At 33.2% G+C, this 9,625-nt stretch overlaps 2 protein-coding genes across 2 annotated transcripts in view; both read left to right on the top strand.

The window, feature by feature from the left end:
- The window catches only part of LOC106106730 (ATP-binding cassette sub-family G member 4), a 35,895-nt gene extending 30,955 nt beyond the window's left edge, over positions 1-4,940 (top strand). Inside the window, 6 exon segments of the mRNA XM_013287371.1 lie at positions 452-675; positions 1,108-1,276; positions 1,822-1,922; positions 2,639-2,794; positions 3,995-4,203; positions 4,727-4,940. Coding sequence (XP_013142825.1) covers positions 452-675; positions 1,108-1,276; positions 1,822-1,922; positions 2,639-2,794; positions 3,995-4,203; positions 4,727-4,868 — 1,001 coding nt within the window. The 3' untranslated portion in view covers positions 4,869-4,940.
- Positions 4,941-7,149: 2,209 nt separating this feature from the next.
- Positions 7,150-9,388, top strand: LOC106106497 (PIH1 domain-containing protein 1-like). The gene is made up of 5 exons (XM_013287078.1): positions 7,150-7,329; positions 7,401-7,479; positions 7,699-8,291; positions 8,849-8,992; positions 9,056-9,388. Exons 1-5 carry the CDS (start codon positions 7,261-7,263, stop codon positions 9,086-9,088), a joined length of 918 nt encoding a protein of 305 aa, XP_013142532.1. The 5' UTR covers positions 7,150-7,260; the 3' UTR covers positions 9,089-9,388.
- The last annotated feature ends 237 nt before the right edge of the window (positions 9,389-9,625 follow it).

Genomic DNA, 9,625 nt, shown 5'->3' with positions numbered 1-9,625 from the left:
TGCGGATTACAGTAAGTCATACATTCAGAACTCATACTAAGTATGTTTAGTTTTCTTGTTATATAAAAATAATAAAATAAAAAAAAGAAGGGAATAAGGGAAGCAATACGATATCTTGTTATAAGCAACCTTATAAATGTACCTATGTAGCGACCTGAATAAAACAAGATCAGTCTCTATTTCGATCTACATTGTTTTAAATTATTTTACTCTCTCGACTCCGTCCGCGTGGAATTAAAAAAAAACAAAAGCGCGTAGCCTATGTGTTCTTCCAAACTATCCTCTACATCTATGTCAAATTTCATCGAGACCCGTTCAGCAGTTTACAATCTCTAACATACGTCCATCCATCTAAACTTTCGCATTTATAATATTTGTATGATTTATTTACTAAAAGTAAGTCACAGTATGTTTTTTTAGCTTTAATAACAAAATATTTATTTATCCACAGTACTAGAAATAGCAAATTTAGAATACGGTAACTTCAATGAGCAACTGGCAGCTAGATGCTCTAGTCCCGAGGACAAGGAGTTACCTTCTCCCCCGACCCCGACCAGCTCTGACGAGGTGAAGTTCTCTTGCGGAAAGATGTCCACCATCATCAGACGGCCACACGAGGTCTACAAGTTCAGTATACTGTTCAAGCGATGTCTCATACAGCAGTATAGAGATTGGGTGAGTAAAAGTTATTTTAGAATATAGCGACCTTTTTCCGGACCCTTAAAGTGGTCGCCCTTAGTTGTCGATTGAGAACTCTGAGAACGGTATTGCTAGTAAAAGGTGTTTTTTTTGTTTTCCTATTGTAATATCTTCCTAATATTTTAACTTTACGATTTTTGTCACCTTTTTTATTTTAACCTTCGTATTAGAAGATAAGAATTATTTGTTTCAGTATAACTTACAAAAAACTGGTCTGCTTTTAAACAACATTCCCCTAGAGCCTATTTAACTAAGTTGATCTTCTATCGTAGAATTATTCTCTTCGGTTTGTAGCAATTTGTCTCACCCAAGCAAGGTTAACTTGCTAGACTTATATAAAGCCTAATCTACACGTTCATTTGAATTCTTAAGTGAAACTAAGTAAAAGACTTAAATATGTTGGTGCAGACGGTGACCCACCTGAAGGTGTTGCTGCACATCGTGATCGGCGTGCTGATCGGGCTGCTGTACGAGGAGGCGGGCAGCGACGGCAACAAGACCGTCAACAACCTCGGATACTTCATCGTCTCCTCGGCATACCTCTGCTACACCTCCCTCATGCCTGCTGTACTTAAATGTAAGCTTTTTATCATACTAATATTATACTCGTAAATGCGAAAGTTTAGATGGATGTATGTTAGAGTGTGTATCCTAAACGGCAGAACGGATCTGAATGAAATTTGGTATATACTTATAGATAGTCTTGAAGGACTCATAGACTACTTACTTTTGTTTTTTTTTTAAATTCCACGCGGACGCACATAAGGGGATGTTTCCCCTTCCTATGTGTTTCCTCCACCGTCAAATCCACGTACTCTCCCATCCTTTTTAATAAGAAAAAGTGTGGGAAGGAAAAGGGATTAAAGTTAAGCTGATATATTGTTAAACGCCAATAACCTTTATTTGGGTTACGGACTACTGATCTTGTGGTCATGGGTTCGAATCCAGCCATTCAATCCTGAACCATATCCTAGTACAAGTAGAGCAAGTGCTACAAAAACGGATGTTAGTGCTTTTTTATTTCAGTCATTGTCAAGGGCTGATCGTCTAGCGATGATTTATTTGATTAAAATTATAAATTCAAGTATACTAGTAACGTTATTTGTGACTTCTTTCCGCCAGTCCCACTGGAGTTGGCCGTGCTGAAGAAAGAAAACTTCAACAATTGGTACAACCTCAAGACTTACTACGCTGCCATCCTTGTCACTGGAATACCATTACAGGTGAATTATTTTACTGTCTTTTTAAGAAATAATGTTTTTTTTATTAAAGAAATTATTGTGCATTCAAGTACTTATGATGATAAAAGCAAAGGTTAAAGGTCTTGCTGGGCCTGGATGTAAGTTTTCAAAGAAAGTACAGTACAATTAAATGATAACATAGGTGTATTGTATTTCTACACTATTTCCATTATATTATTGTTATTTGTCGATACAATCATGTCAATGTCACATCGTTCTCTTTTACTCCATTTACCTCACATCTTTTCTCTCTCTCTCGTGTAACGCATTGTTAAAATTAAGTGCCAGTAAAATAGGTTAGGGGTACGGATTTCCAATCACGTGATCGAAGGTTCGAATCCATTCGACTATCGTAAGCCATACCCTAGCACAAATCATAGTTAGAATGGTAAAAAAATAGGAAAGTAACAAAAAATCTAGTAATATTTTTAATGATGACAAAGATTTTTATGCTTTTTATTATTTAACTGGCATTCGCCCCCGACTCCACCTGCGTGGAATTAAAAAACAAAAGTAAGTAGCCTATGTATTCTTCCAGATTATCCTCTACATCTTTACCAAATTTCATCAAAATCCGTTCAGCCGTTTATGCTACAAACTCTAACAAACATTTATCCATGCAAAATTTCGCATTTATAATATTAGTAATATTATTGTATCATCTAAGAATGTATGTTAAAAAAGATTTTCTTCCACAGATATGTTTCAGCTTCGTGTACTCAGCGCCGTCGTACTTCCTGTCAGGCCAGCCGCTGGAGATCTGGCGCTTCGGCATGTTCGTACTGGTCCTCGCCAACATCACGCTGCTCGCGGACGCCGTCGGCAATGTCATCGGCACGTGTGTCAATCCCGTTGTAAGTATAACCGTGGGTTTACACTGATGAAAACTGACATATTTTGACGTCATCATCATCACTAGCTCATTATATGTGGGGCTCGGAGTCTACCCTAAGTTAGGGTGACTAGGCCATAGTCAACCATTCTCCACTGCGAGTTGACTTCACACATACTAGTATCTTATTATTTCTTCACAGATATGAGCATCACGATGTTTTCCTTCACCGTAAGAACGTCGTAAATTATGTACATATGAAATTCGAACATTGAAAATCACATTGGTACATTTGATAGTTAATTTGAACCCAAGATCAATTACAAGTCAAGTGTTTAAACCCCTGAGCCACCAATAGTTTGTTTTGTTGTGTTTATTTTTTTTTCAATTAGTGAGAGTCATTTAAAAAAGAGAAATATAATTCAAGCACTTTTTTGTATTCTAGTTGTGCAAATAATTTTATATTAATTTTTAATTATTCTTGTATCTATTAAATAGAATCTTATGCATATTATTTTACTGCGTGTTGATATCGTGTTTTCCATATTATAATGGAACAGGATAGGCAGTTAGGTATTTGCATGGATTAACATTTTCCACATGACGCTAGCTTTTGACGTTGATAAATTCAGTTCAAAGTTGTACCGGTTGATTACGCGACAGATGTGGGGATTCCGGTTATCTAACTAAACCAAACACGCAATATCTTACACTATGTTTCATTTCATAACTTTGTGTATTACGTCATCATACAATTTACAATGGTTAGTTTTCTCTTTCTAAGAAGTTTACTTTACGAAAATAACAATTTTATGGTAGAAATAGACAAAAACTTGAACACAACATTTACTACATAAATATAGTGTAATTAAACTCAAAACAAAAAATGAAAATACTAGCTTTTGCTCGCGACTCTGTCTGCATAGAATTAAAATCAAACAAAAGTTAGTAGCCTATGTGTTTTTCTAGACGATCTATGCAAAATTTCGTCGAGATCCATTCAACAGTTACAAACTCTAACAAATATACATCCATATATACTTTCGCATTTATAATATTAGTAAGATTAATTGACTAAAATAAGTACATATTCAAGAAAATGTTTCCATTAACCTAAGCTATTACTAGTATTATAGTATCTACTTTAAACAGCCTTAATTATCCATGTTGCCTATAGTAACAAGGATTTTATTTTATGTACTTTAAATGTTTTTTTTTGTAGAACGGAACGTTCATCGGTGCGATAACGACGTGCGCGATGATCGTGTTCGCGGGCTTCCTGGTGCTGTTCGCGCACATGACGCCGGCCATGCGCCTCGTCTCCTACATGTCCTTCCTGCGCTACGCTTTCGAAGGGCTCGTGCTCGCCATGTACTCGTACGGCCGCGCGCCGCTCGCCTGCCCTGATGACGTCATCTACTGCCACCTCAGGTACACTCAAACTACATCCGAGCGCCACTTACCATTTGGGGTTTTTGGGAGCAACTTAAAGATTGGGGTTTTTGGGAGCACCTTAAGGATTGGGGTTTTTGGGAGCACCTTAAGGATTGGGGTTTTTAGGAGCACCTTAATGATTAGGGTTCCTGAAGGCGCTAGTAAATCGCACTTTATTGCAAAATTAATTTTCGTGTCTAGGCGCCTAATGCAATTAAGACTGCTTTACTGGCACTGAATGTTTCTTTGTTGAGTTGAGGTGCTCTTAAAACGAAAAAAAATTAACTACTTTATGATACTATAGTTTAAGGTCCCGTGACATTTCATTGGAACTGTTCAAAATTTCAGTGCACTTCAAAATTAATACCAACGGGCGCTCAAAATGTAATACGAATTACGTGACGAAAATTGCACGATTGGCAATTTGCTGATACTTTACTAGTTTTTCAGACACATAATTGGTATTCACAAGCTGTCGGTCACATGTACATCATAATAATGATGATGTTTATAATTTCAGGTATCCTAACAAAGTTCTTGAAGAGTTCAGTATGAACCCTAACAACTACTGGGTTAATATCGCGGTGCTGCTCACAGAAATCGTTGTCATCAGGATACTGGCGTACTTCACACTCAGACGAACTGTCAAAAAATCCACATAGTAATAAATTGTATTTCAGATCAGTGATATATTTATTAGCAAGTCACCGTAACATTGTAAATGTAAGCTTGTTACTAATGATATATTTAACTAGCTGTTGCTCGTGACTTCGTACGCCTGAAATAAAAAAATAACCTATGTTACTCGCTGATAAATTACCTTTTTAATGGTGAAAGAATTTTTAAAATCGGCCCAGTAGTTTTTGAGTTACTTCCATACATACTAAAAACAAATTTACCCTATATATACTAATATTATAAAGATTTGTAATATTATAAATTAAGAGATTGGTTTCAAACCTATGGGACCTTTTTTAAAGACTTTGAGGGCTTAAAAATAAATAACCTATTTTAGAAGTTTTTGGTTAGATTACAAGCTAACAGTATTGAAAATGTTACGGTGACTTTTTTAATTTTAAGATTAAGGTGGTGGCACACAAGCGAAGATTGGCGCTACGATATTTTTGCCTTGCCATAGACTAATTCATTTTTTTAATATTAAGGAAATATAGTGATTCGGTTACTTAACTATTTTTAAAGAAACTCTTGTCGTAAATTAAAAAAAATAATTATGAATAACAATTGTAAAATGATTGCATGGAAAGATGAATTTCATTGTGATTACAGTGAGAAATATAGTGTCGTTTTATCTGATAAATTAATATATCAAAAATGAAATCGAACAAAAGTACTTACAGTGTTTTTTTAAAATACATTTCAATTTATAGGTTATTGTAGAATAAGAAAAATTATATGAGACACCAAAGGTCGAGTAATTCTAAAATTTTCTCATTCATGTTTTAAAGGCGATTAATACGCTGAAGTCTGAGTGGTAACCGAATTTGTAATCTCTGGGTTTTATACCTCACATAATATTTAATGTTCACTTCTATTTCTTTTTTATCCTTTAATGTCTCTGTTTAAAATAAATTGAAATAAAAATCGGTCATAATATCGGAATGCTTGGTTCCTACCAAAATATGATCTTAAACACTAATGTTACATTAATTTAATTATATCTGTCAGTAAAATTATCAGAATTTCAACAATACTTTATCTACTTTATGATTGAATCACACGTTTGTATGAAATTAAAAAAAATATAAGATCATTTTATAGGTTATTTTCTGTATGCTTTGTTGTAATGTAATGCATTGTAACTGTCAAAAACCTCCGATTTAAAAAAACAAACAATGTATTTAAAATATTACATCGTATTCATTTGTTAATTGTTAAATTCATATAACAGTTTGATACGATAAACCATTTCTACTTCAAATATACGTGATATTAGGTAATGAATGCGAAAATCCACTAGAAATATATTTTATTTACAGAAAAAAAGTGATATTTAATAAATGTATTAAAATGATAACGGTCTTTCATTGCTGCCTGTGTTGGTTTTTTTAGTATCTACTAACAATTATGAACTAAATTAGAACATCTGCAGAAGTATAATCTGATCTCGATATTTTTTGCATGAAACATTTGGACCCACGACCCATGTTTCTGCACAAGTAAAAAAAATCGTAATTCGTAGTAGATTACACAGTGTTAGCGATAATGTATCACGTTGGAAATAAAAAAAATGATTTCGAACTTTGAATGTTCGCCTTCGATCACCATTTTTTTTTCTCTAAGAATAATAAAAAAAATCGGAAATTAATGCTTCGAGGCCTAAACAGTGATAGATCTCGCTTTAACATCTTTGCACGATTGGGCCAACTTGCCTGGTACAATACCATGACCACATAGAAGACAGGCGTGAAGTGGGAGCAATTCCGCGTTTCGTCTGATGAATGCTGGAGGCCTAATTTTAGTATCTTTCCCTTTCCTCCCTTTTCTTAAATTGAAAGAATGGAAAGGGAAAGTGGAGAGAGTGGAGTGTAGAGATACATAGAAAGGGAAAATATCCTATTTATGTGATGTGCGTTTCCTCCTCCGTCGATAAGGGTAAGCAACGCATCTTCAATTGCGAATGCTTATGCATAGCGGTCGCTTCCACATTTTAGCGGATTCGGGTGTTCGCTTGCTCGTTTGCCATCTTATATAAAAAATAAAATAAAACAGTTACCACGTAATTGCTAAATTATAATCAAACCAGGAAAATCGTCGTTAACGATTAATGCGAAAACTCTTCACTGTGATCAACTGCGACATACAGTGCCAAAAGGGCGAAAATCAAGACACAAAATCTCAGTTTATAGGCTGTCCATTTATAGACATCAGTGTTTTTGAAGCTATTGTCAGTTGTTTTATTTAATCTTTGACTGTCACTGATCACACTGTCAATGTCAATCCTTTTCCATGTTTTGTTGATTGTTGTCCTATTTTGTCACTATTTTCTTAGTTAATCGATAAAACTAAAGCTGAGATTGCTAGGAAACCAGAAAGATGACGAAGAATACAATAAATTTGGATGTCGATCCTTCCATAATGGAAAAAACCATGAGGATCGTAAAAGTAAGTTTATTAGCTGAATTTATGGATTTTACTTGATTCTTTAAAATAATATTCCTTAACAATTGTCGTAGGAAAGTGCAATGGAAGAGGAATTGAATAAATTGCTGTCAGAAGATTCGGTTCCGTGTAAATACGTCAAACCTACACCAGGTAAAATTTTATACTTTGTAAAATAGTGAACTCAACCCTACATATAAAACCGACACACTTCATTATCATTTAAAAAACAACACTAGTCCATTTTACAAATATGTTTGTTAAAGAAATATTTTCGTGCATAAAGTTAAAAACATTTTTACCCATAAAGATGACTTGCAAATTATGAATACCTATAAAATCTAATAACCTTTTAAATATTGGTTTTTACAGGTTTTTGCGTTAAAACTTTCATGAAGCCTGACAATAAAAAGATTTTTGTCAATATCTGCTTGACTGAAGCTATACCATGCCCCAGAGATATTACTAATGAAGAGTTAATGAAAATTTTAAATTCTGAAGATCCTTCTAGTTACAGAGTCCCAATGAGCATTGGTGAAGGACGTACAGAGTTGGACAAATCAGGGGCACCAGCAACTGTATATGATGTTGCCATTAATCCAAAATTCTTTACTAAAATTGAAAATGATGATCTGTTCCATACATTCTTTCTAACTGTAGTCTTTGAAGGGTTGCAAGACAAATACCAGTTTGAGATAGATTCACAGAAATACTCTGTTCTCAAGAATAGGAAATCCATAGGAACTTTACAATCTCATAGGATTGAGATCAGAGATATTAAAACTTCAGAATCACCAACGCATAAACCATTAATCGAGGAAATTAGTAAGACTGTAGAACAGAGAAAGATTATAGAATCTCCAAAAATGGAGAAGATGAAAAAGGAAATCTATTACCGTTTAAGAAGAGAGCCACCTACAGGAGAAATTGATTATCTCTTGGCAGAGTTTAAGATTCCACCAACTGTAAGTAATGTTATGAAAAATAAACTTTTAGTTTTAAAACTAATGGAACATTGTAAGTTTAAAAATGTATATGTTGTCTGGTAAATTATTATTCTTTGTTGTTATATTGTAACATTCTTTTTTGTTCAATTAAAAACTACTGGAGGTTTTTAAAATTTGATTGTTATAAGTTAGGTAGGTTGGATTTTATTGTAATCTATTATCATTATAAAAATTTATTTACAAGTATTTCTGGGATCCATAGTTTTGGTGATAAATATCCTATTTTAATCATTTTCATCTTTACCTGTTTCTGTTTACCTATTTTCGTAGTGAAGTCTTATTTTTATAGTTATGATTATGTGGTTTTATATTATTACACAAGCTTCTGCCAGTGACTCTGTCCCCGTAGAATTTAATAAAAAAACCAAAAGTAAGTAGCCTGTGTTCTTCCAGACTATTCTCTTCGTCTACGCCATTTTTCATCAAGATCCATTTAGCAGTTTAGGCTACAAACACTTACATTCATCTAAACTGTCGCATTTATAATATTAGTAATAAAATATTTCAATTTTCAGTTAGAATTTAAAGACTTACACTTGGAGGTTGGAGAGGATAGGCTTGTGTTAGACTCCAAAGGGAACTATGATTTGATTGATTTCTACCTCCCATGCAGTGTGGACCAAGATATTATTGAAGCTAAACTGAATAGGAATTTTGATGTAAGTAACTATTTTATATTTTTTTAGTAAATATTTTTTGTTTTAATTATTTTTTTGTTTCAGTTATTGACTGTCAAAATGCCAGCAATCCATTAGACAGCATTTAGCCATAATCTGTTACAGCTTGAAGATCTATGAATATACTAAAAATGCATAAAATAAACACTAATTTTATGAATGTAAAAATGTTTCTTTGAAGGCAGTAGTTATTTCATTGTTGTAATGGTAAAAAACCCAAGGAAAATAAAACTATGGTTAAAACAAAAAATGTTTTATTTTATTACAAATGTTCTATTTAATACGGCTTTGCTTGTGATTTTAAAGTCATAAAGTCTTATGCTAAAAGATGTTACAATACTGTTAAATTACATTGCAATAGTTTTTGGTAAGCATTATTATAAGAGATTAATAAAAGTTTGTAAAATTGCTTTAATTGCTTTTTTTATAGTTACAGTTATTATGCATGTTAAGAGATTCCATTTTATTCAATGTTATTTAAAACTACTTAGTATCAAATAGCCAATAAATGACCACAAGTGTACAAATTCAATAAGATCAAAAAACTACACTACATACATCTAATGACTTATTTAATAATAGTTAAATTATTAATAATTAACAATAAATATAAAG

This window comes from Papilio polytes, unplaced genomic scaffold (assembly GCF_000836215.1).
Source record: "Papilio polytes unplaced genomic scaffold, Ppol_1.0 DF822178.1, whole genome shotgun sequence".
Lineage (NCBI taxonomy): Eukaryota > Metazoa > Arthropoda > Insecta > Lepidoptera > Papilionidae > Papilio > Papilio polytes.
Note: the sequence above shows the minus strand (reverse complement) of the source record. Positions and strands in the feature narration are given on the sequence as shown.

Bases quoted from the DNA above. Each gene is read 5' to 3' on its own strand.
- LOC106106497 (XM_013287078.1), top strand. From the start codon at position 7,261: ATGACGAAGAATACAATAAATTTGGATGTCGATCCTTCCATAATGGAA. The intron at 7,480-7,698 runs GTAAAATTTTAT...TGGTTTTTACAG, and splicing joins ATACGTCAAACCTACACCAG to GTTTTTGCGTTAAAACTTTC. The intron at 8,292-8,848 runs GTAAGTAATGTT...TTCAATTTTCAG, and splicing joins AGTTTAAGATTCCACCAACT to TTAGAATTTAAAGACTTACA.